Source organism: Pelmatolapia mariae, linkage group LG23, assembly GCF_036321145.2.
Source record: "Pelmatolapia mariae isolate MD_Pm_ZW linkage group LG23, Pm_UMD_F_2, whole genome shotgun sequence".
In the NCBI taxonomy this organism is placed as follows: Eukaryota; Metazoa; Chordata; class Actinopteri; order Cichliformes; family Cichlidae; genus Pelmatolapia; species Pelmatolapia mariae.
Window position 1 is genome coordinate 47045483 of NC_086246.1, and position 26959 is coordinate 47072441.

Genomic DNA, 26959 nt, shown 5'->3' on the forward strand with positions numbered 1-26959 from the left:
GGGGGATGTTGCTAACTCGGTGCATTTCTCGGCTTTTAAAAAAAACGCTATGCGTCGCCAGGTTCGTCATCAGATTCAAGGTGTTACCTCCTTTGCACAGTATCACAGTATCACCTTAAAGCACTTGTTGCAGGCTGCTGAGTTTGCATCTTTTGCTGTGCATGGCACCGGATACCGTTCATCCATCCCTACACACAACTGGAAATAAATTATCTGAATTTCAGGAGTGGGACCACGCCTCCAAACATGCCCTGTCCGGTTCTTATCCAAATGTGATCTCCCAGTTCTACAAGCTGGTTGTTCTCATTTTCGTGCCCCACCCTCCCTTCTTTTTTCCAATTCCTTCACTTCTGCACTTCTCATTAGTACATGGGGATCTGCCAGGCCCGGGATCTGCCACTAGTCCCCTCCGAGGCCGTCCCCAATCTGCAGTTCAAGTCACGTTTAAGCCATTCACCTTTATCTACTGAAAAACGCAGTCAAACCTAAAATGAGGACGTGGGCCCAGCTAGTGAATGGGATATACACTTGGTGGCCGTAGCGCAGGTTATCTACTAATTGAAAGGCTGGTGATTTGATCCTCGGCTGCTCTAGTCTCCATGACAAAGTGCCCGTGCCTTGAGCAAGATACTGAACCTCAAGTTGTTCTCCAATGTGTTCATCAGAGTGTGAATGTTAGATATAGGGCTGAGTATCGTCACTGATTTCTAGAATCGATTTGTTTCCGATTCACAAGGTCCTGAATTGATTCGATCCACGATTCGATTCAATTCGATTCGATTCAATTAAATTCGATTTGAATCTGGGAAATTTTGACAGTCAGAAATATTATAATTCAGATCAGTACATTTACATATTTTTGTATCTATAAAAAGGAAGCTGACACACGCAAGACTTTATCAAAGGTGTGAGCATCACAGCAGATGCCTTTGTGTCAAAGTAGCTGAAGATAAAACACAGAAAAACATGAAGGTGGTTTTCCTGGCCTGGGATTTTATAAAAATATTCTGCAGTACATCAAAAACGAAAGAAAACCATTAATCAACATATGAACGTTACCTCTGACGTTACAGCGGTTTTATTAGACACACGGCTAAGCGTTTTGCATTTTGCATAATTTTAAAAAGTTTAAATTTGTTCAGTATTGAACGGCAGAAATTAGGTTTTCTTTTCGGAAGTATGTAAAACGAAAAAAAAAAAACCAGCGGCCGACAGCGCTGTAAACATCAGCAGACTTGTGCGTAACAAGCAAGCGAATAATGCAGAAAACAGATTTTTAGACGGGAAACTGTTCTTGAAGTACAGAGAGAGAGAGAGAGAGAGAGAGAGCTGTGCATGAAGTGTGATTTTTATCGTGGCAGAAGCAAAACAGTAAAAGTGAATTCATGACGATGTTTATGTGAAGCGTAGTTTGGATCTTCTTTTGCTGCTGGTTCAGTCAATATTGTTTTGAGAGAGATAAAACTAACAACTTTAGAATCAGCGCAAAAAGGGCGTGAACACAAAGCGCGGACCGCCGACAGATCAGAATCAGCGAGCTGTCGGCTTTCAGCCCCGACCTTGTCCGTGCAGTTGTTTTGCCAAAAAGTGATTGCTTTCCGCAGGAGCGCGCGCAGCCGCTTAAAGCCGCAGCGCCCGTCGTGTGAGAAAGGCGACATCTCACTGATTCTGATCCGCAGGTCCGCGCTGTGTGTTTACGTCCTTGTACAGAATCCGTGTACCTGCTCTCATTTACTGTCTTAGCTGTTTGGTGGTTGTTCAGAGGAGGCTGGAGCCACAATTTAGTTCTGTCCCTCTTTGATCACCCATGGTGCTAAGCAAACTAACTAGAGCTTGCACACGAAGAGCAAAGTTATCAAGACTCCGACCATCACCAGCTCTGATAGGAGGAAGCTCCAGTATATTCCGTAGCTCTTTCAATGCTAATTGTCTGGGTTGCCCATAACGCTCATCAAGGGCTTTGATGGCTTGAGTGTATGGGTTAGGAGCATAGGAAAAGGAAAGAGCTAACCGTTTAACTTGGTCTACTTTCAGATGATCGAGAAGGACATGATATTTAAAATGCTCGGTCTCGTGAGGGTCAAGAAGGTTAGTAAGGGCCATTCGTAACATCCTATACTGCATTCCATCTTCTCTGGTAAGGTCTGGGAAAGAAGGACCCTCAAGCTTGTATACATGTGTTCTAGTGCTAACAGGGTGACTAGAACTAGCAGGAATGAGTCCCGAAGGTCTTTGTGCATGTAAACCATCAGATGTAGCTGGTTGCTGTTTTACAGGAGGGTGCTGCCTTTGTTCTTGAACGCAAATGAGAGGTTGAGCGGGGTCTTCATCTGAAGGAACAGCAGGTTGAACACAGGAAATCTGGTGGGGACCCTGCAGTGGTGTGGCCAGGAAATTAATAGGAGTCTCATCTTGTGTAGGAAAAACTGGTCTAGGCAAACCACTTGAAGGAACTGCAGCATCTGATATTTATGAATTCAGTGAAGGAGGGCTGGCAGCAGGAACTGTACCAGAATGACAGCTAACCTGTGGGGGCTGAGAGGGTGATTGACAGGTTGCTGGATCAATCACTGGAAACTGCTCATGTTGCTGATGCGTTTGAGGAATGGCTTGAGAATTTCATTCCATCAGATGAGATGGTCTGAATTGAAGATCTGGAGGAACTGCGAGAATGGGGAGGAGATAAATGAATCATGAATTGCCTAATCTCCCTAATCATCATCAGAAGTTCCCTCATAACTTTATCTTGGTTAGTGGGTAAAGGAGCAGGGCGTGTCTCTGGCTGGATTTCTGACTCTCCATCAGGATCCTGCAGCCCATGTGTGTCTGTGTCACTGTGCTGGCATCTAGCACTTCTACTTCCAGGGTACTGAACATCATACTGCTGCAGGTGGGCAGGAGGTCTCCTTTCACGACCGGAACGTCTCAAATCTTCAGTTAATGGCTGCTGTGAATCCATGATGATAACACTTATCCGGCTCGAAGGGCCATGTTTTGGAGGAAGGTTCAGAGGAGGTTGGAGATTGTTACCATCATGGGCTCATCCGGTCAGGATGAGAATGAACAGTCAGTAATCACTTGCAGGTTTTTCGTTTTATTGAGTAATGAGCAAAAGGAAAGACACACACGGACTGCTATCTCTGAAAGGAAATAAAATATGATTTAAGTAACTCAAAATAATACATGAACTCAAGAGACTCAAACAGAAACTCACCTCAGCTGCCACTCCATGTGAGAGTGAAGAAACAGTGAGCTGTAGGTGAGTGCAGTCCTTATATAACGGGTGACAGGTGAGTGCAATTAAGGGCAAGCACCACACCCAATCAAAGGTGAGGAAAAGAAACAAGGTGCATCTGGTGAAGTGAGTGTGCTGAAAGGTGAGCCTTTACAACAGAACTTTTGCTACTACTGTTAATAATATTAATAATAGGAAAAATAATGCTATTATAATTGCTTTTATATAATTGCTAATAATGTTATTATAAATGCTATTATAATTTACCAAATAACATCCCTATACAACATGCTGTAATATTTCCCAGCTCACAGAGGTACACTTTAGTGTCCTTCAACGGCATCAAATTCATTTTTAAAAATTGAAAACTGTGAAAGTAGTTGGGTGGTGGCTTTGGCTGTGTAATTTAGCCATATTGACTTTAAATTAATTTGAAATGAGCTACAAATTGATGGCTGGGATTTTAGCTACTCCTCCCTCCCACCCCTACCAGGCGGGGCCTCTGCCTCTTCTGTCCGTTGACTCTCTCAGCCTTTCTTTTCTGTGTGATAACAATCAGCAAATATGAAAAGTAAATTCTGGAGGAAATGTTGGCAAATGGGTTTTGGGTAGATTGTGCATGAATATTTAATTTACTCATAAAGCAGGGGTTTAGTACATTAATGGTTTTTCCACTGCTGTCACTCGATTTGACTCCTTCCTCCTCCTCCTTTTCCCACCCAGATTAGGATGGCGACACCGTCTGCTATCTGGCCTGCTGATTGGTTCTCTTAATGACCTTATTTATACTGATCAGAATATTGTAGATTCTTTTTTTTTTTTTGCGAGGGGTGGGTACATTGTTGGAGTAATATTAGAAGCCTGTTTATAATATGCATATATATATATATATATATATATATATATATATATATATATATATATATATATATATATATATATATATATATATATATATATATATATATATATATATATATATTCAAGAGAGACTAATCAAAACTAATAAAAAGAGAATCTAATAAAGGCATTTATATAGAAACGCAGCGGTTCATCTTTTAGTCAGAATATCAATTTTACATTTTGTTTGAAGTCTTTGCAAAATTGCTTCTTTCCACTTATGGGCGTAAAGATCGAATATTGAAGAACAGAAGCACTGACCCAGGCTTACTGCTAAAGTTGCCTATAAAAAAGTTAATTATGGTCTCCTATAACACAGTTTAAAGTCAATGTCTGACTCTGGTCTCTTGGTCTGTCTCTGTGTTGTTTACTGTGCTGCTGGCCACAGAGCCCCAGAGTCCACAATGGCTGGCTGGACTACGATGACAGCTGGAGTGGCCGTCACCTCTGGCTCCCAACTGTTTTCTTGTTTTCTGACCTAATAACACTTAAACTGGCATTCAGTCTGGATTCACCTGCAGTAAACAATGTGTGGATTTGAGGCTGACGGGTTTCTTTCCAAATAATAATTTCTCCTTCTTGGATTTTTATTCAAGCGTGCACTCCATCAGTCATCAGGTCAGTGTAATTAGTATCTGTTAAGCTGTCAGCCATAAAAGGTATAATTTCATTGCAGTCAAATATCAAAAGATTTTTTTTTAAGGATGAAATCAATCACTTAGTCAGAAACAAATATTTAATGTATTTGATTCATCAGACATTACGGCAGTGAGGGGGCAGTGAGGCTGGGATGGCTTCAGCCAGGGTGTGATCCCCCAGCTCTTGGCTATGTTTGATGAAGATTAATTCAATCCTATTTTCTGCCCTGAAATGCTTTTGCTAATGTGATTCTGTCTGTCCCGCTCCCTTTTCACTGTGCCTATGTTTGTGTGTGTGTCTCCTAAGCATGTTATTCATGTTGAGGACTAAGAAAAGCAGCAGGAAGATAAAGCAGTAGTAGCGTGTTGTAATTCTCTACCACAGATTCATTATCTGTATATAAGTACTGAATGGCGCTTACACTTTGAATTTGGTGATTACAGATTGAGTAAGAGTGTGTGTGTGTGTGTGTGTGTGTGTGTGTGTGTGTGTGTGTGTGTGTGTGTGTGTGTGTGTGTGTGTGTGTAGGAGACTATAAGAATGGATGGGCTGAGTATGAGAATAGATTTTAAAATGTTATCTGGGTTTAAAGTGCCTCGGCGCTCTGCATGTTGTGAGCACATATGTCTGATTTTCTTATTCAACACATCTACAGCTGTACCATAATCTTAATAAAATCTGAAACATTTTTAAATGCCACTTCAGCAGTCACTCCACCACAGTTTCACTTGCAGAGATTTCTAGGGCCAGTAGAGGGTGCTACACAATCCCAGTGATAATTGAATCAACCTCTCTGCTAATGCATAAACTTCCGTTTTAAGAAACTTAAGACGAGACATTTCTGCATTTGTTTTTTTACATGCTGGTAATTCAACTTCTACATGCGTGTCTATTTCACATTTGCATGTCTATTTCACGCGTGTCCATGGACGTCATAATGCAGAGGTTGATCTGGACCATGCAAATCTAACAATACACGTCCAAGCAGACAAAATAAGAAAGAAAAATATATAATTTTTTAAAAAGTGAAAAAACAAAACAAAATAATGTGGTCTGTTGCTGTCCAGCAGCAGTTTTAAGAATAAGAGGTGTCAATGTTTCTCTGTGATCTCTTAAGCTGGTAGTAACAACCCTGTGCATGTGGATGTCTGTAGACGGTAGGGGCTCTGTGTGTGTGTGTGTGTGTGTGTGTGTGTGTGTGTGTGTGTGTGTGTGTGTGTGTGTGTGTGTGTGTGTGTGTGTGTGTGTGGTTGTGATCTCAGCTTGTCTATGACTCATGATGTCACAGTGACCTCTACCGCATACGTTGTCTCCCATCACAACAACTGTACCTCTTTCACACAGCACTACAGCCACATGTGCATTCACATGTAACATGAATATTTACACTGCTCCATGCACTGTATGGGAATGTGAGTGTGGCATAAGTGACATTTTACTCAAGGCTTCATAAGTAAATAAATCTACCTGTAAAACAACCTGCATGCCTTCACCCTCTCATATTATCACATTTCAGCATCTTTTTTTTGTCAGACCACTAAGAAAATACTTCTCAGCTTTCTTTCGATGGTTCAGTCTCACTAAAGTAAATATAGGACTGTAACCTCCTTGCAACTAGGAAATATCTGTGTATCTGCAAGTTGCAGAGACCAGCTGATTTCCATCTACTGCGTTTGTCCACTTTTGATTACAAGGCAGTTACACGGGCAAACTGTCTCCAAACAATCACAGTCTGATCTGGACTGCAGTCACTCTCAGGCTGATTTGTGAAAGTTTGCAATTACTGTCTGATTTATAAATGCAGAGTGTCGACATGTTGGCTCTGAGTAGGTCTGTGCCAGTGAGCACAGCTCATCTGCAGCGCGTCTTTTTGTAATGAGGGACTCGACGCAACTGGTTGCCAACTGTCTGTACTGTGGTTATACTCCAATTTAAAAGCAAGATTGTTAAGCACCTGTTTTATGTTGCAGTTAAATAACCGTCCTGCAGTAACTGCATCAATACTTATGGAGGTTCTGAATGTAATTGGTTAATATGAATGTCAATTTCTGCCTATGTAGACGGCACTAGATTTGCGATTTTCACTTATTTATCAGTTAATTGCAGCGTTATCACAAACCGATTGTATGAAATTGCCAGTTTGACCCCATTCAGTTGCAGACTGACTCGGTCTTATTGCTGTTTTATTGTTATCTCAATGCATCAAAGTTGCTTTGAAAATGAAACTGGCTGCGAGCGGTCACAGATCTGGTCCCCGTCTTCAACGCAATCATGAGGAAATGAGATTGCAATTTCACTCCACACAGTTGCAGTAATTTTAGTCATGTCACCATCTCCATCCTCCGTCTTCCCTGTTTTTTTTGGGGGTTTTTTTGGTTTTTTTTTAGCACAACCTTATTACAAACCACTGATACCCACATTTTGTCTACATAAATTTCTCAAAGCACATTCTCATCGTTATCTTCATCCCACCACTTGTATCTAACATTTTGGGTAAATTTTATAGAATTAAAAAACTGAGTAGTGTGACTCACTGCATTCTTGATTGTCATTACAGTGGCAGATGAAATGCATCTAAAATCATTCCACTGGTGCACTCAGTGGACCTCTTTCCACTTGTATTGTATATTATAAGTCACTCTGAGTAAGAACATCTGCTAAATACTAAAATAAGTGTTTAGTAGGCCTATCAGAGAGTTCCACTCCAGGCAGTGCTGTATTTGAAGAGAGAAGGACTCCAAGTATGTTGAGAGTCTCTTTGCTTATCCCTCTCAGCAACTGGTTAGTGTGGTGCTTGAATATTAATGATGTCTAAACCCAAAAGCTTGTGTTGACTGTGACCTAGCCATACCGTCTCTCTCACTCCCTCATACACACAAATGCGTTGTGTGTGTGTGTGTGTGTGTGCGTGTGCATACTTTCCTAAAATGTGAAGATCTTCTTTCCCTGGGGACTAGTGGATGAGGAGGGCTGAGGTGTTGATTACTGCAGTGCTTGACAGTCAAGTGTACATGTGTGTGTGTGTGTGTGTGTGTGTGTGTGTGTGTGTGTGTGTGTGTGTGTGTGTGTGTGTACGGGTTCGTACTATCCTGGTGGGGACCAAAATCTGACTTTTACTATCCTGGTGGGGACTTTCTGCACCGTGGGGACCAAAATCCAGGTCCCCTCGGGGTTGAAAGCAATTTTCACACTCAAAATGCGGTTTTACTGTCAGGGTTACAATTAGGTTATGGTTAGGTTTAGGGTAAGGGTTAGGGTTAGGCATTCATTTTTAATGGTTAGGGTTAGGGTAAGGGGCTAGGGAAAGCATTATGTCAATGGGATGTCCCCACGAGGATAGCAAACCAGACATGTGTGTGTGTGTGTGTGGGAAGCCAGCAGGTTAAAGAGAGGGGTAGCCAGCTAGCACCCCCCTAATACTCCTTCTCAGCTGCCGAAGACGTCAAGTGTAAAATTGCGCACTCTTTCAAACGCACTCCATCGAAACCGAGGAGATCACACTTCCACGTGCACCCACTCACACACGTGCACACACAACTTTGGGAAACAAGTTTGAAAAAAAGACAAGCTTGGTTTTGCAAACTTGTAGATTGCAAATAGACTGCAAACTCAAAAATGGTTTGAGTAGTGTCTCAAACCATTTTTGAGACATCACAGTACTCTTAAAATACAACTACAAAAACAGCCGTGCCAGACATGTTAACAAACGTCGATACAGAATTACCCACAGAGCGTCAAAAAATGACAAATAATAACTTTAGTAAATAATCTTATTTTACCATCAACTGCGAAAGCTGTTAAACCCAGCAAACTAATTTGGCAAATTTGAGCATCTCTGCAGGGTTTATAAATGAGACCCAATAATGTGATTGATTATTTCGTGACATTTGACTTCTTTTATTCTCTCCTTTTCTTCCAGCAACAAAGGCGTCTAGACCTGTTAACCATCACCAACTCTGGTAGGTGCCTGAATTTCTGTGCTTGGATTTCATTGTCACCCACAATCCAACCACCGCAGGACAAAAAACACAACACTAAAAGCATTCTCTATGCACACTCAGTATTTTATCTGTTTCATAATCTGGTTTGATATTGACTTTTCCAAAAAAAATACATAATAAAGCAAAAATATTTCGCTCTTACCCCACTATAACTGCTAAAATGGGTACTGCTTGAACAGCTGGGCAGTTGAAACGCAGCGATAAAACTGTTTGTGCTGTCAAAAACTGTGCTGCAGAACCACTGCTGATTTGATGGCTGCTTGTCAGTTATTTGAGCGTGTGTTAAGGGATCCTGTCTCATGGTGTGATGATTTAAATGTCCAGTAACTAAAGCTTTCCACCTTGGGATTAAATGGAAGTCATGATTTCAGCTGTAGTGAGAGCAGTCATAAGTGCAAGCATGTTCCCTAAACAGATCTTCAGAGTATATAGAAGCGTGTTTGTGTGTGTGTGTGTGTGTGTGTGTGTTTTGTCATTTTGAATGTCTAGCAGAATCGTTTAACATGTTTTATTGTTCAAAAATTATATTTTCACATTCTGCACACTTTTGCCTCTATCTAAAATACTGCATTTCACGCCCTATCTCTTTAAAGCCCCCATCATGAAAAGCACCGTCTGCTTTGATTTTTCAGCATGCACAGAGAAAACAAGACCAAAAAAACACTGGTTATGCACCACAACCCAAGGTCCTGAATATAATGACAGCCTTAGAAAAGATGCCAGTTACTAACATTTGAAGCACAATCAGATCCAGAGCAACAGACTTCTGCAGAGATTTCTACATAGTTACAACTTATATTTGGATGTGTAATGTCAGAAAAATAAAAAAGTCAGGTGTTGCACTGAAGCATAAAATGTGACCCGCACCCATTCCGTCTTTACTGGTCTCTTCTCCAAGTTTATATAGTTTCTGTATGCCACCCAGTATTATGACATTTATTAGTAATAATAATGTAAAAAGAAACAAATCTAAGCAGGATATGAGTCATACAAATCCATCCTTCCATTCTCTTCCAATTATCTTTATCAGGGTAGCAGGGGGCCTGGAACTTATCCCAGTTACCATGGGGTGAGACGCGGGGTACACGCTGGACAGGTCACCAGTCAGAGGCAGGGCTAAAACAGACAGACAGACAACCATTCGCACTCACAATCACACCTATGGGTAATTTTTTTTTAATTAATTAGTGGAGTCTGTCAATCCTATCTCCTGACTTGCATACAAGACCCACTCCACCCTTTTCCATCTGAGAATCACTGTATAACAAATGTATATGTAATAAACTAAAATCCCAATTCTGATGAGTGAAAACAGTGTCCATCAAAATGCTGCAGAAATAGACCGTTTGCAGACATCTTACCTGCTCACTTTTCACCTTTCTTCTTTACAACTTTCTGTCTTCCTGTGTTCACACTTCTGCTTTGCCCATACCTGATACATTTTAAACATAGAGTTAGCAGAAGCAGCTCTGGTGAGTAAATAAAAGTGGCAGATTGAGAGGCAGTGGGAAATACTCTGTGTATGTTGCATGTTTAGGTTGTCTTGTATATCCCTGTAACTCTGGTTAATGTCTAAAATCTTTGCAGAAACACAACTACAATGATTTGTGCTCATTCTCATGCATTCCTCCTCCTCCTCAGTGCACATCACTGAACCAAATATGCACAAATCCTGCTACAACATCGTAGATTGTATTGGCACTGATAATATACAGACAACCAGGAGGACACAACTTTAAAATACAAACGTTTTAATATATTCATTATGTAAATGCTGATTTTCATTCCATAGTAGCTTTTAAAACTGAGTAGGTGAAAAACAGGATTTTTGTTGTTCATCTGAAAATTTCAGCATCTAATAAGAATTTAACATTTTCTGTCAGTTTCTCTTTGAGAGGATAATTTGTTTGTGAACAGTTTGTTAGTGGATTTCGTCTCCTTTTCAGCTGACACGAGGCACATAATGTGCGTACGTTTTCCGCAAACTAGTTGGAATTACATCCACCATGTAGCTCAAACTCATAACATGTGGTTATGCACACATATGGTGCTCCAAGTTTGACTTGATGTGGAAACGTATCACGAAGTAGTTGCGATGTTAGAAATCTATGCCAGTCTCTCAGAGAGGCAGCTGTGTGAACAAGGGATTTACTCAGATGGAGAGCAAGGGGGAAACAAATTCGAAAAACGGGGGAGGAGAAACAGATGGTGACGGCATGAGAATACAGAGACCCATATGTCTAAGGTATCTGGATGATCTAATATGCTTTGATTAGAATAATGCATATGTGAAGCTCATGGAGACCTGGTTAATTTAGCAGGTTTGCTTTGCAGCTGTTGCTCAGGCCTTGAGTTTAGGCGCAACCCACCCATGGCTTTCACTGTTTGACAGAGAGCAGCCGCACAGAAAGAAAAGGTGGGGAAGTTGAGGAAGAGTGTAAGAAAAATTTTAGAGCATCACTTTGCATGGTCGAGTGAGAGAGAAAGGCGTCACGCGCCGTCCGGACATCGAATGTTTAGAGCTGAGATGTGATATATCACATCAAAAACACATTTGATTAAATGCAGTGCTAGATGCTGTCAGCGTATTTACAAATGCATTTCTTCATCCCACTATTGCGTCTCAAAAGGATGTATACATTTCCATGTACATTAGTTTGTAGTGAATGAATGTAGCCCGCTTTGAAGAATATCAGAGCAAGGTAGGTAAGGAAAAAAATCTGTCTTGGAATATATTTTTTATGGATGGTTTATGATTTATCTCAGTTTGTGCAAAAAAGAGCCATTGATTCTTCAACTATGTCATCCTCTTTCATCTTCAGTAAACGCTGGTCATTTCAGGTCTTGTTCTTGTCTCTTCTGCCTTTTGAGCACAGCTATTGACAGGCTTTAGTCAGGCCCCTGAAAGAATTCTGGTTAACTGTTTTGTTTGTGTAAGCTTTTGGTCAGAGGTGAAAAGGATCTTCAGCTTGTGTTGTTATGAAACATAGAACAGCTTCTTGAAGCATGTTGTTACCTTCAAATATCACCTCTAAAAATGGGAAGATGTTTGCACGGTGGCTTTCTCTCTGCCTTTTTGTCCTAATGATAACAGTGTATGTGTTACTACCGTGGGTGAAAGTGAGCAAAAACAACAGCGTTTTTAAAGGGAAGCACTGCTCAGCAAGTGACGTTTGATAGCCTAAATCTTTAATCCTCGGGTGTGATGTCATTATGTTAACTGCGGTGGATCTTAGGTCATCTGGTTAACCAGGTATCCGGTGTCAAAAAACAAAATTGTAGTACAATAATTGTAATCATTCTAATAGTATGAAAATGATAGGCTGTTTAGTGTAAGCTATACTTGTTATTTAGCACTATTGTTGTCCAGTTGGAGTCCATGTTGGACTGGTGCAGAGCAGGCAGTGGTCTTCATGGCCACTCTCAGGGCCCCAGTATAACCGCTGCTTTGATTGCTTTGCACTCCACGATCCATGCCCCCACCACAGAACTTGTATTAGCGCCTATGGCACAAGAAGAAGTCAAAACAGGAGGGTTTTTTGTTTTCCTGAAAGTCTCATCTTTCCAAACTGTTGGAACGTCTTCCACTGCATAATCTTTGAATCTCTGACTTCCTGTACTGGTATGTCATTGAAATGGTGAAAAAAACTGAGTCAGTTGTACACTTGTGTCTTAAACTTGGATGTGGCTACAGCATGTGTGCTTCTCGAACCTGATGAACTGCCACCCGAGGGGTATTGTGCTTGTGCCAGCAGAAGTGATGTCACTTTGTCGTATTGTGTTATTCACATAATGGGGCCTTTGGATTATCAAACTGTAGTGCAGGCCGTGGTGATGAGGGGGGGAATAACCATGTGGAAAATGTGAAAAAAATAAGAGTTAATTAGTGAAATTGAATTGATGATATGCACCTTTTTTTTTAAATAGTTAAATTCAACACAGATCCTTTTTTTTATTGTTAATGTTTGATAAAAACTGTCAACTTTTTTCTTCTTCTGGAGTGGGACATGTCAGAAAAAGTGTGAAAACCACTGAGTGAGATCAACGGTAGCAGTTGTCAGTTTAAATTTAGGCTGATGATGCTGTTTAGTTTCACTTGTCGAATCCTGCATTCACACTGGCTAAGGGCAGGAACACAGTTATGATAGCACACATACAGTAACATCTGTTTACATCTCGTTACATTAAATTGTCTAAATCAACAAAGAGTAGTAAACCTAAGAAACACAAAGAAAATAACTTTACTACATGATTTATTTTGAAGTGTTTCTTTTCACCGTGCCGCACTGCCACGCCCGTTCTTAGAGTTCTCCCACGTGTTAAGTCCCACTTTTACACCCGGTTAATACTGTAATGACTCTCTAATTGTCTTACAAAGTCCAAACATCAGTGTTGGGTTTTTAAGATGTTGGCACTTTGAAGAAAACCTGAACATTATGCCAAGTAGATTTATGGCCACCTCTTTCTGTTTCACATTCTGAGATCTGTTCAGAGATTTGTATCATCGTTCTTGCAGTGATCACCGTCAGTAACCCTATTTGTGCTTGGGTATGACTCAGCAGACCTTTGTATCATAAATAGATATGAGTGAGTCACAGCACCCTCATGACCAAACATTTCCTACCTGTTTGGGTAATTGTGCTATCATAGCTCTTAGCTTCTGATAGTCAAAATGGAAACTTGGGTAACATTGATTTTTATTTCCATTAAAAAAAAGGTTAGAATAATATGACATGAAAAATAATGTACCAAGAGTTTCATTTTATATCCGTAGAAGCGTAATGGAAATGTCCATTAGTGATTGTTTTAGGGCTTGGATATTGCTGATTACTCATGTGTGAGATCAGGGACAAATTTTGGTCTTTCTTTTCTTTGGTTCCTTCAGAGGTTGACCTAAATGGAGAGCAGAACAGCTTTCTACTGTTTTGGAAGTGCAAACATTAACAAAGCATAGAAAAAGAGAAATCCCAAAATTAATACAAAGCACAAGAATAAATTCAGATGAACAGAGGAGCACAACGGACAAAGGAAAAGAGGAAGACACTAAGTAATCAAGATGCTCAGCAAGACAGGAAGTAAGAACATCAAGTAAATACCAAAACAAGAAGATCCACACTAACTAAACATGATACAGGGACAGTAGGAAACAGGAGCACAAAGAAGAAATGCAAACATGGAAACACTGGGGAGACTAGAGTCATAATAAAATCAAGAAGGCAAAGTCAGGAACCAAAAGTCCAGGACTGTGACATTTTTTTTCTTCTTCTGATCTGTTGCATAGAAGAGGGGAACAGTCCTTTATTTTCTTTTGTTCCTTCTATTTCATTCTTCTATTTAATTCAGTTACTGCATCGAGGCGCTATCAGTTAACAGGCAGAGTTGTAAACTACTACACTTTGGAGCCGGTATGTGACACAAATCCCTTTGGGGTTGGATTAGGAAGCGCATCCAGAGTAAAAGTCTGGCATGTCAAACATGTGGCTCCACATATTTGAATGCTTTAACACAATTTCATTTTTTTGATTTGTTTACCACTATGCAGCTTAAAGTTTTAGTTCTACATGACGATCTAAAGGTCTGTATCAGATAGCACTGCCTAATAACTGCTGGGCAACGTGGTTTTTTTATAGCTATAAAATGTTTTCTGTTGCCACATAGTTAATCTAAGGCGATAACGAGGTGTCCTGTTAAAATGACACTTGCTTATTTAATTTACATTAAAGCTGCTTGAAACTTGCCACCTCCTTCTTAGGTCTAGCTTACAGTAATGTGCACAGCAGGAGTGCCTTCCTTCAGGGTTTAGTCTACACCCACAGAGGGACCCTCTACAGACTGAAATAGCTTTCAATTATTTCTTACTGAAAGGATTCCTTCTCTGACCAGTGTAGAGCTCAGTGTGCTGTGTAAATTAATGCAGGTCATTATTCAGGTTGTTGTTATGAGTGGCCTTGAAGGGAAGTCTATTATATCCTTAACTTGGCAGACATATTTTATCATGCCCTGCTGCTTATTACTATTCACAGTAGGTGAGCAGATGTGCACATTTACACACACACACACACACACACTGTGGATGTGGTGAAGGTTATTATGATGGCTGTATGAAGAGCAAGTGAAGCTTTCAGATGAGTGATTCTGATAGGGAAACACAGGCAGGACACTCTCTCCTTCCCCCTGCAGATTAAAGGAGTTTCCGCTCCTTTGCTCCTTTTCTCCTCGTCCACCAACCACCTGCCTCCCTATTTGCCGTTGACGCTTCGCCCTCTGCTCATTTGACTTAACAGCACTCGTTATCTGCAGCTATTTATTAGTAATCTTATTTTATCACAGTGGCATTGTTGTGAAACATTTGCCCGTTCTTTCTGCATCCTTTTCCTCCTTTCCTTGTGCTTTTATTTACTTTGCCTCATCTTGCTTCATAGCTTGAAGAGGAGGAATCACAGGGTATAAATAAACTAATAGTCTCAAGTGGCTTCATAACGTACTGTGTGTAAAGGAAAAGAAAAAAGAAAAGAAAAGATTTGATGAGGATTCTGCCCCTGCCGCTCTGTTAGCTTCTGTCTCTAATGATGTTCATTAGCCACTCTGAAGAGTGACTCACACTAAAACACATATTCACACATAATAAATAAATCTAACAGAGAGCTAAAGCGACACCGCAGCTTCCAGGTTCTGTCCCGAAAGTAAGAAAATCTCATTCAAAGTGCCTCTGACGGCATGTTCATATATTTACATGAATAATAGATTTTTTTTAAATGATCTAATATAGTATATTCAATATTTATGTCTGCACTGGGCTTCAATAAACACTCCTTCCTATTCTGGAAGCCCCCAAACTGATGTTAGCAGACTACACGTCACAGTCCGACAGAGCGGAGGAGTTGCAGCCCTTCTTTTTTAGACCCTGGAGATAAACACTAAAAAGTTTCAGTAATCAAAGTACCTTCTCTACCACTCTTTTAGTGGAGCTTTATGCCTTTCTGTGCTCACAAAGAAATCCTCCTTAACTTGTGGATGACGTGGCGTCTTAGACTGTAAACCCTGGGACTTCAGAAAGACCACTGACTGAGAGATTGTATTGATTAGTGAATAGCTCGTTAGTCGTTTCTGAGGCTACCCTGACAAAAGCCTGCTGGAGTGTGTGTATATATATATATATATATATATATATATATATATATATACTTATACTTTATGTGGTGTATTCAGGTCCTATATACAGATATTTAGGAAAGCCAAAACAAAACACTCAGTATCTGATCCCTCCATCTTTCTCATTTCACACACACTCCCACACACAGTCCCACTCAAACCTCACTCGGCCTTCTTTAATTGGACACTTGAGCGGCGCACGACTGCATCTGGCTCCTGTTGAACACAGCCTGACATTTCAGACTGCTGACCTTTCCAGCCCCGCCACAACTAAATAATGATTAGTCCTGGCAACTGTTCCACCACACCAGCAGCCAGGTAGGTACACACACATTAACGCATAATGCACGCACACACAAACAGGCACAAGAGCGAACAACAGCAGCAACACCTGCATTAAAGGCTTTGTCTTTTCACAGTGAGAAAATGGGGTGCAGGCATTGATTTGAGAGGCCATTGTCATTCTTTTGGCTTATCGATTAGATTGTCCTTTTCCATATCTGCAGTCAGCACCCAATAATGTGTTGTTCTAAATTAACTCTGCTTGCCTCTGTTTAGTTTCTCCTTTCCCCTTTATGCACTCTCAGCATTACAGTGGAAAAAAGGTCAATCATATTCATGAGATCTGGGCCGATTTGAGAGGAGGGTGTCTGAGTGCGTGCGTGTTCTCGTGCGCACACTTTTGGGTTTGTGCACAGAAGCGTGCAGCGTGTGTGTCTAACGCAATGAGGCAGCGTGGAGATAATAGGCAGTTCTCAGATCTCTCTTCTGACTTTCTTTTCTTTCAGTCTATCACTTCTCCCTTTGTATCTCCATTTTCCTGCTGTTTCTGTCAGAACAGAATAGAAATGTTCTTCATTAGAGTCCGTCTTTTTACAGATATTCTTTGTGTTCTGTGCTTTGCTTTCACCAGATGAAACCACAGTATATATCTCTTAGGTCAAAGGTCACATTTTGAACAGTGAGTGTGTGAATCTTTCATTACAGATATGTATAGTTACAGGTCGAATATTGTAGCGTGGGAAGCATTTTAAAAGCAGTGGTATGCATATGGTGTGTAGTATTAAAATTCTAAATATTATAGCATCTTAATTAAAGAGGCACATCATTTTTTACCCCTCAGTCGTAAAAGGCTGATGGGGTCACCCCGCTGGGCGGACACCGTCCGAACAAGGCGACGTAGGAGCTTCAAATTGGTACCATAGATGTGTCTGCTAAAAATCTCAGAAAAGTTTGAATCTCAGTGACCTCGACCTGAAGGTCAGGGTCAAAGGTCAAGTTTTATGAAAATCTTGTCAATGCGATAACTCGTGAAGGAAGTGACCCAGGATTCTCAAATTGATACCGTAGTTGTGTCTATTAAAAATGTCAGACAAGTTCGAATCTCGGTGACCTTGACCTGAAGGTAAGAGTAAGTTTTCTGAAAATGCTGTGAATGTAATGACTTGAGAACAAGGTGATGTAGGATTTTGAAATTGATACGATGGGTGTGTCTACTAGGAGGCCGACGAGTAGCGCTGGCGGTTGCTAGTATTAACTTTGTTGTTTAGATAATATGTAAAGGACCTAGAGCACGGAGGTCATTTGATTATCTTGCTCTTAAGTAGACCAGTGAAACTCATCTTTCTGTCAATGATGTCTTAACATAAGAGCTGTGTGAACATTATGTCTCTGTTTTTATACATAATAAATAATTAAATGCTGCTGTAATAACTTAACGAAGTCTGTCAACACTTTGGGCTCATATTGTGAGAAAGAAATTACACAAAATGTCTTTTTTTATTTTGCTTGTTTGTTTGTTTTTGTTTTTTAACTGTTGACCTACTTTTTAAAAAATCCAACATTAGTGAAAAAACAGCTCATTTAATTATTTTACTATTACTTAATTATGTTGGTGTAGTATGGATATCCATGTGGGAGATTTTTGTCAGTAGGAAAATGCTGTAAAATGTATTAAAAATACAGTTTATGCCCTCCTTCACATTTCCCAGAGCTGTCCAGTGGGCCGGATTGTAGTCTGTGCTCGGCTGATTCGGGCCCCCAGCCCTTATGTTTGACACCCCTAACTTAGAGGATTTAAACTAATTCATCTTATACCAATTTCAGACACAAAGCTGCTGCTCTTTCCTACATGTCAAGTTATAAAGCCCTGCAGATTGCACATAACAAAAAAAAAGTTGATTCTGTAACTTACTGTTAATGTAGGTTATCCTGCTATGAACTGCAGAATAAGCATTATATTCTTTAAACAGGAGGAAATGATACTCTACAGTTCTAAGGTGGAAATGCTCAGCCATGTAATTGACTGCTTCTTTTGTTTACAAAAACATAAACAGACATGTTAAGGTTCCTCAGGTTAAAAACGTAACCTATAAATTCCCTGTATTGTTTTCCACAGACACGCACAGTCTCTACAGTCTCTCAGTATTTGAATAACGCTTCAGAAAGCACCAGAACACGTTGTCGGTTTCTTTGAACTAAACCGTTTCCTGTGTGAGCTTGGGGTCAGCAAAGTATTTTTTTCTCTCATTTGTACAATACAGCAGCCTGACCTTCTTCTTTATTGAACAGATAAAAGTCTCTGACCAGAACAACGCAGTGATGTATTGTGAAGTCATGTCCTTGTTGTGGTGGTTCATTTAGTTTGAATCTGATGTACTTTTCATGGCCGTCATGAAAATTGCATCTGTTGAGTTGAGCCACAGTATTAGTGTCCAAAGACTGTCTCTAAAACCTGCGACATCCTTGTTTTGTGAAACACGAAAGAGATTATTATTTTAAGTTTATGTTGGTACAATTTCTGATTTACTTTAATGAAAAGATGTTTGTGCCAGAACAGTAATCTTTCCGTCTTTGATCTTGCAGGAAAAAAAAAAATTAAAGTTAACCCGCTCGTGTGTACCAGTTTTTTTTTCGCTCGGCTGTAGACTTTCATCAGCTGATCTGTATCTGTCAGACCAAATTCCCCTTTGAGTTGGGCTCAAACATAAGAAATCTGCATTTATTTCTGACATTTTTCTTTTCGTCTACTTCCATCTTTTCATAGCCACACATCCTACAGCTTAGAAGCAACAAAGCAATTACACTTTTGTCTTTAGCACCTTTTAGCCAAGCTCACTCTGTTTCTCTGAAATGTTAATTAGGTCTCCCTTTTTTTTCTCCAGTTGGTAACACTGTTACACTGCGAAGCCATTATGCTGTATGATGTGTTGGTCTAAATACTTCTGAGCTACTTACACATTGCCGCCCTATCACCTGGTCCACCTACTGTAGTCTGTAGCAGCTTCCACACTGAGAATAGTCTTTTTTGCTGACTTCAGAGGAGGAAGCATTTCCAGCCAGCCTGGGTTTACTGAGAAAAGGTGAAAAAAGAACTGTGGAACAACCTGCGTGTGACCTCCTGGTTCCTGGTGTACAAACCTGAGCTGATCAAGTGTCTCGATGAGTGCAAGCTTGGCTGACTTTCAGATTATCAAGCTGCAGAGATTTTGTTTTCAGTGGATTGGAAGTATGATTTTACACCTAGAGGGAAAAAAGGAGGAAAGAAAAAGTAGGAAAAAAGGAACCAGATTATTTATATTAAAAATACTATCTGGCTTTTGTGTAAATGAGCAGCTGTGAAAACAACACCTCCTATTACTGCCCTAATTTTATCCTTTCTCTGTGAATTTGCATATTTTATCTCCCTCTTTATTATGGGGGACCTATGCTTCCATTTTGATGTGGTTTAAGAAACAAACAGTGAAAGAGATGAAGGACGGGTGGGAGGAAAGAAGAGGGCTGCGCTGGCCACCTCATATTGAGTATTTTCCAGTTGATTTTGTTGAAGGCTTCTCAGCAGCGTACCTAAATAAGCAGCAGCATGCTAATGAATGGAGAACGAGTGTGATAATTTACCAGACAAAGAATTTACCAGACTGTGAGAGAGAGGAGCCAGAGGCAGAGACGGAGGCAGGGAGAGAGTTAGGGGCAGCACAATATTGAAAATATTTTGAAATTATTTGTCATCAAACAATTATTTAACACCTGTTTCTATATAGCCCATATGCCGGGAGGTTCTTTTTCTCAAGCTTATCCTGATAATGCTTAGAATAAATATTCACTGTGTTACAAATACAGTAATTTCATGCACTGTTCCCACAGCCAACCATGTGTTTCATGTTTTTGCATACAGAAAAGGGGAGAGAGATGGGGGGTGGGGGTGTAGGGGCTAAACTCAGAGGACACTAAAATGACAACATAGAAGCACAGACTCTGTCCTCTTTCTAAAAGGACGATGTGACGAAGGCAGTAAACAGTCTGTGAACAGGCTGTGGGCTCTGAGATTATTTCTTTGTCACCAGCAGAGCCACCAGTGTTGCTGAGCACTGCTGTGGAGCAAATCCTCCTAGAGAGGACTGATTGGATTTTTGTTCCAGGGAGCCTTTTGTGTTAGCAGCATAGGGACTAGATAATAGAGGTTGATGCCATTCTGTCTCTGTGTTATGGCTGGTGGAGTGAGTTTTTGCACTCTGTGTGTGTGTACGCGCGATTGTGTGTGTGTGTGTCTTTAGAGGACCTTGTCTCTCTAAACAACTACTATATGACTTTTTCCAACTTATTGCAGTTCTCCTTGCTTTAGAGCTTTCAGGATGATAATTATTCATTTATTCAAGTTACTTTACTTTCTCTTTTAATCTATAGTTTTGACTATGACGAGGCATTAAAACACTGTTAAAGCAGGATATACTGCTGGTATACATACAGTAAACTGCCAAGAGACTCAATGTCTGGTTGAAGGTCATTTTCAGCCTTAGTCCTTCTGTCAGATCTATGTTTGGAGCATGTGGCACAACGGGTGTGTATGTTGAGTCCTGAGTGTATAAATAAAAAAATATACATAATTTATTTCTGTAGGGGAGATTCTTTTTTAATTGCTGCTCCAGACACTGAAGTCTTTTCAATCTAGAAAGTTCCCCAGCTCATTATGTCTTTCTGCTGTTCTGTTTGTGTGTGTGTGTGTGTGTGTGTGTGTGACTTTGTACTGACCTCTGTTGGAGAGCAAGGAACTATACAGATAGAGCTTTACTGGCCAATCATAGTCAACAAACCGCTTATAGCAGACATTCAGGAAGGGAATGGGAATGTTTAGGTTTCTCGATAATTCTGCTTAAGTCTGTGTTTCTTTTTTTAAAAACATGTTATGTGGAGACTGAATGGTTTTCGTTACAGGAAACATTTTGCCATTTGTACCTGACCTGGTTCCTGCTCGGTGGGCTGACTGTAGTGTGCCTGTGTGTTTCAGGCCTTTCAGCGGGTGATTGCCAGATTTGTGTTGACTGTTTTCTCATCCATAAAACTAAATGTGTCTCTCAGCACCGGGAGACAAACAGTGTTTCCCATTGTCACATCAGCTGGCATCCTGCATCTGGACAGCATGACATGTGGCTTTCTTTTTCACACTGAAAGCAAGAATCTCAGGAAGTGTGTGTGTGTGTGTGTGTGTGTGTGTCCTGGCTGAAGAACAGAGAAAATGCAATGTTATGCTGTTTGTGTTGTCTTTTTGATGTAGAGGAAAGAATTTTTTGGGAAATATCTGACAGGTAGTGACAGGTAGGCATAAAGTAGGGCCAACGTAAATGGACACCACTGCATAGAAGTACACAGATTTAAATGTGTTTTGTCATTATTTTTTTTAACTGAAACAGGTCCATTTGCATTGCAGATTTAGATATAAATTAAGATGTTAATGGAAGCATAGAAGATAAACTCTACTGTCCTTTAGAGACTCACAACTCTTTCAGCTGAAATTAGTGCAAGCTCTTAAAAGAAAATAAAGTAATGTGGGGGGAAAATAACCAGATTGTTGGCTTTTTATATCCTTTTTCAAACACAGCAGCTGCACAACATTAAGCTCAGATTCAGTATTAACCTGCCCAGGTGTACGGTAAGCTGCAGTGGTCATTTTGTGGAGAGATTTGAGGTCAGTGACCTTGCCTGTCCTTGACTACTGTGTGTGGGCGTGGGTCTGTGGATGGCCAGTTGGTGGTTAAATAAAGGCCGTTAGTTGTCAAAGCTCTTTGGCCCTCATCATGCCCCTGCAACCCCGATCTGATCCCCCACCCATCACCACAGGTCTTCCATCCCCCAGTGAGGAGCGGGTTGCTGGTTGGCCCAGGTTTTATCTGCTATTATCTGTCAGATGTTATGCACCTGTGAGCCTGGCTGCCCCTCTGCATGACGGGCGGCTTTGGTCGCTCGTCCAATCCCAGCGGCTCCCCGCTGTCTGTTACAGCTGCAATGAAAAGTTCTGTGGCTGCCTCCGTCTCTGTCTGACAGCTGCCCTGGAGGAAAGGGTAAGAGAAGCACAGGGAAGAGGAGGAAAAGGGGGGAAAATACCATTAAGATGAGCTGTATTCCCACAGACCAAAGCCTGCCCACCAGCCATGTGCTGCAGCTCACCTGGCTGCCAGATAAGTGGAGATTAGAGGAGAGGAGAAGGTGGAAAAGGTATTAGAGGCATAAGAAAAATTCTCTCTGAAACCCGGGGACAGCCTTGATACTTTTAGGATTTCTTGTGTCGTGCCTGACATTTGATGCCGACGCAGAAAGGACACAGAGGCAGACAGTCCATGCTGCTATTACACAGATAGGCCAATCTGCACTCTTTCATATATTTCTGCTTGTTTGTTCCCTGTAGTCTATTGTTCGACTTGTTGCTGCAACTGTATAAATTACAGTTTAGCGAGTTTCCTATCTAGTTAGCAGAGAATAACAGTCTGGTGACACTGGCAGGATCAATGCAGGTCCACAGCAGGAGGCAGAGTGGCCCTAATGAACTGAATTGACTGGTGCTGAAATATGATCAGTATTTCTCTGGTGGTCATTATGTTCCTCATGAAGAAGATCAATGTCTCCTGGGTGAATCACTGAGTATGCACAGCATGAAGTCGCGGCCTGCACTGATACCATTCTAAATACTTAATGAAGTATTTGTTCACAATAAGCTTTGCCACCGCATGTGTTTGTGCTCCACACACGTCTTTCTTATTTCTGTCTCGCTTTCAGTCAAAGGTCTGTTTTTCAGGCCCCGCAGCATTAGTAACTGATGTCCTTGTATGAGACTGCGGTGTTCATTTCATGGGCTATCACTTTTTAAATTGGTGAATGCCTTCTTCATGGTTGATTAGTAATTCATGCAGAGCTAATTAAGAGGCATAATAAGAGAAAGCCTGGTGAGATGATTCAAACCAAAGTAGGAAAATGGTTTTACCCCGGACAGTAAACAGTTGTGATTGATTGTAGCAGTGCGTTGACCATAAAAGACGTTTATGCCTCTCTGAACCCGTCATCGTGGAACCGCACATCCATATCTTCATTTTGCTTGGGGCTACCCCCATCTTGGAGTTTATTTCCAGAAAGTTACCTTAATGATCCCTGGCTGCCTAATGGCTGGCATTGTCACTTTGCTGATTGTGGTGTCTGTATGCTGTGGCTGCCCTGCCAACAATCATCACGCACACACCTGTACCAGCATCTGTCCAACCTGCAGACAGGCACAGGTGTTGCCTTTAGATTGGCTGTCGACGTGCACTAAAGTTACTGCGCACACTTTTTTTTCCATCTTCTGCTCTTTTTCTCTGTGCATTTGTGTGTCGCACATACAAACGCACACACGCAGGGCTGTAAACTTTAACTGTCCGTCCATCTGTCCGTTCGTCTTTGGGAGCTCTTTATGATTCCAGGCGCAACACTTCAATGATGACGTGTGTGCCCACAGTCTAATTCCATCATCAGCATCATTACTGCTATTATCCCGTGTCTCCCTTTAATGCAGGCTAATGGATGACCAATAAAGATAGATGAGCCTGGCAGTGTGGAGCTAATAGGCAGGACATGATGTCTGGCTTCTGTCCTGACTCGAGTCTTTAGCCGATCAAATTCCCCCACAGATAAAATATTGCTAAAATATTATCTTGAGTTATTCCTCCGCTTTAATGAACCGCTGTAGCTCCAGCTAATTAGCGTGCCAATAGTTTAGGATAAATGAGAACAGATTTTGTGGGCTTGACTAATTGTTTAAAAAAGGAGCATTATGGATTTATTAAATAAATAGCAGCTGTGAATTTATTTTCTAATGGTTAAAACTCAACACACAACAATGAGCACAGAGCATTTCACTTTAAACTGTTTTTATTTAACAGCATTTTCGGTGTGTAGAGGTCATTTCAGACCTAGATTAGAAGGCTCCTCGGTGGTAATAACTTGCAGATATCCTCGGCCCATGTATTTCTGTTTATACATAGAAAGAGAAGTTGCATAATCACATAATTATATATGCTAGAGTTTGTTTATTTTGATAAATATCCCAGTCCCGCTCTTTGTCCTTTGTAGTGATAATTTAAACATATTATTTTGTCCCCCTCCAGTCCTCTTACTCTAATAAATTAGAATATTTAAAATTATACAATAATAACTGCTTGGGTGGCTTTGATTTTTTTTTCTTTTGTTCCATATTGTTGTAAAATCCAATAGAAATCGTAGAAAAACAGATCATATGTTAAGTAGTAATCAATACTGAAGAAACTTCATAATCAGTCATTGGGGTAAAAAAGTGGATTTAGTTTGTAGGTTTTATATAAATTGCACACGCCATCCTTACAGACTATACTTATGGTATAAATACTACTACTTTTGAATAAAATATTTGTACATAAAAAAATGCATTATAGCAAGCAGTTTATAGCAATTTTTTTCAAGGAGCTAAAAAATCTGTAAAGTTGATTAGAGATACCACAGATAATTCAACAATGCAGAGCATTGATAGTGAAGTGGAAGACTAGTGAACATAAAAGAGAATATATTCCTTCAATTTCACGGTGTTCATAGGTGCAGTGCAGTAAAGTGAAAAATATTTGCCCCGATTCTTGGTTTATTTTTGTACATATTTGTCACACTTAAGCTTATTTTCTTTAATATTGTTGAATCATGAACACTGACATTAACTGAATGCAAGCAAGGACCTGCAGTTCTTTAGTTGTAGTTCTGGGTTCTTTTGTGACCTCATGGATGAGTAGTCGAGTAATTTTCATTCAACACTGTTTCAAATTTCCTCGATTTGTCAGTAACGGCTTTCACCGTGGTTCTCTGAATTTCCAAAACCCTAGAAATGTCTTCGTAACCCCTTCCAGACTGATGGATTTCAGTGACTTTGTTTCTTATCTCTTTTTCAGTTTCTTTAGATCCTGGCACGATTTGTTTCTTTTTGAGATCTTTTATTCAAGTTCATTTTGTCAGACAGGTTATATTTAAGGGATTTCTTGATTCATCATGTCTGGCAGTAATCAGACCTAAGTGTGGCTATCGAAAGTGAAATCAGCTTTCAAAAAAGTGTGGTTAATCACAGTTAATCCACGATTTAATAAATAGTGGGGGTGGAATAGGTGGTTTATTATGGCCAGGTAGGTTTGGATAACTTGTTTTCTTTAATGAATGAGATAGTCATTTAAAAACTGCATTTTACATTTACTCGGGTTATCTTTGTCTAATATCAACATTGCCCATTTCCAAATGCAGATACTGTCGTGGTTGACCCAGCGTCTAGAGCAGGGGTCAGCAACCTTTAACACCCAAAGAGCCATTTGGAGCCGGTTTCCACGCAAAAGAAAACACTGGGAGCCGCAAATACTTTTTGACATCTAAAATGAAGATAACACTGTATATATTGTTTTTTACCTTTATGCTTTGTGAACAACTAAGGTGTGTTGCTTATGAAATCCATGAAGTGCTAAAGAGAAAATTACATTTTATTTATGTAATTAACACATTTTGAACTCTTAAAGAAATATAACAAAAGGAAAAACACCCAGCTGAACTAAAATGATCCAAGTAGCAAACAAAAACTGTTGTGAGCCGCCACCCTTATATCGCCTTTGGGCTTTTGGAGCCTTGACCTGGCTTTTAAAAAATAATTGGAAAAAAAGCACTATGTTGCTAAAAAAAAGAAAAATAGATATTTGCAAAATTCTGCCTAAATATGTATTTTACCTGGTTAATGTGTGTGGCGGGGCGTGGTCTGCAGCGCCGCTGCAGGGGAGGCGGACGCACCTGAGTGGCACCCGCAATCACGCCTCGCCGCCTTAACGTCTGTGCTATCTATGCTGTTGCTGGTGTGTGTCGGGCTGTGAGCTGAAAAGCTACAGCCGGCTGTATGCGTACAGCAACCGTGTGTGAAAAGTGGTCAATAAAGAGATGCTGAAAAGCATGCTCATGGAAACATCGTCGGGTCTGCCGTGGTACAATGGGACTTCTGCTCCCAAACCTCTGTGCACAGCGTCTGCAAATCGGGGCTGTACGAAGTCACTTTCATCTTTACGCAGGCAGCTTTACAGCTGTCATCTGTGAGGCGTGAGCGGTGTTTGTTTTTAACATAGTTCACAGTGGAGAATAGCTGCTGACATAATGTGGATCCGAAGATCCGTAATTGGCCTACCTGGGGTTGAAAGTCTCGATAAATGCACGGCGTTTCGGTGGGTACACCGGCTTCCGCGAGTGTGACGCTTATTTTGAGCGATGAAAAAAAGAATAGAATATAATTTTATTTTTATATTTCAATATCACAATAATCTTCCAATTTAGAACTACAAGTTAAAAGAGAACTAACATAAATAAAATACACTTCAGCTAAATACTTCTAATTTATTTTCCCAAACCACGCGGAGCCGCACTATAAGGACTAAAGAGGCGCAGGTTGCCGACCCCTGGTCTAGAGTTTTAGGATGTTTCGAGTTTTCTTTGAGATGTGGTTCATGTTTTAGCTCTGTATCTAGTCCTCAGTATAATATTGTTTCCTTGTGCTTCTGAGTTTCCCTTTGTTTCCAGCCTGTGTTCCTCTTTAGGTTATATAATCTTTATTTATCATCTTTTGTGTGTCTTTTCTGTCTCCCCAGTCGGTCATGTCTTCATGTTTGTTAATGTCCTGTCACTGTATCAAGTTCTCATGTCTTAGTCCTTATCTCAGTGTTTGTTACTTGCTATTTTATTTTGAAACTCC

General features: G+C 40.5%; 1 protein-coding gene across 1 annotated transcript in view; it reads left to right on the top strand.

Moving 5' to 3' along the window:
• The window catches only part of LOC134620049 (cytosolic carboxypeptidase 6), a 359217-nt gene that overhangs the window by 241390 nt on the left and 90868 nt on the right, over nt 1–26959 (top strand). The window contains exon 6 of the mRNA XM_063465948.1: nt 8694–8733. Within this exon, the coding sequence (XP_063322018.1) occupies nt 8694–8733 (40 nt within the window). The remainder of the gene's footprint in view (nt 1–8693; nt 8734–26959) is intronic.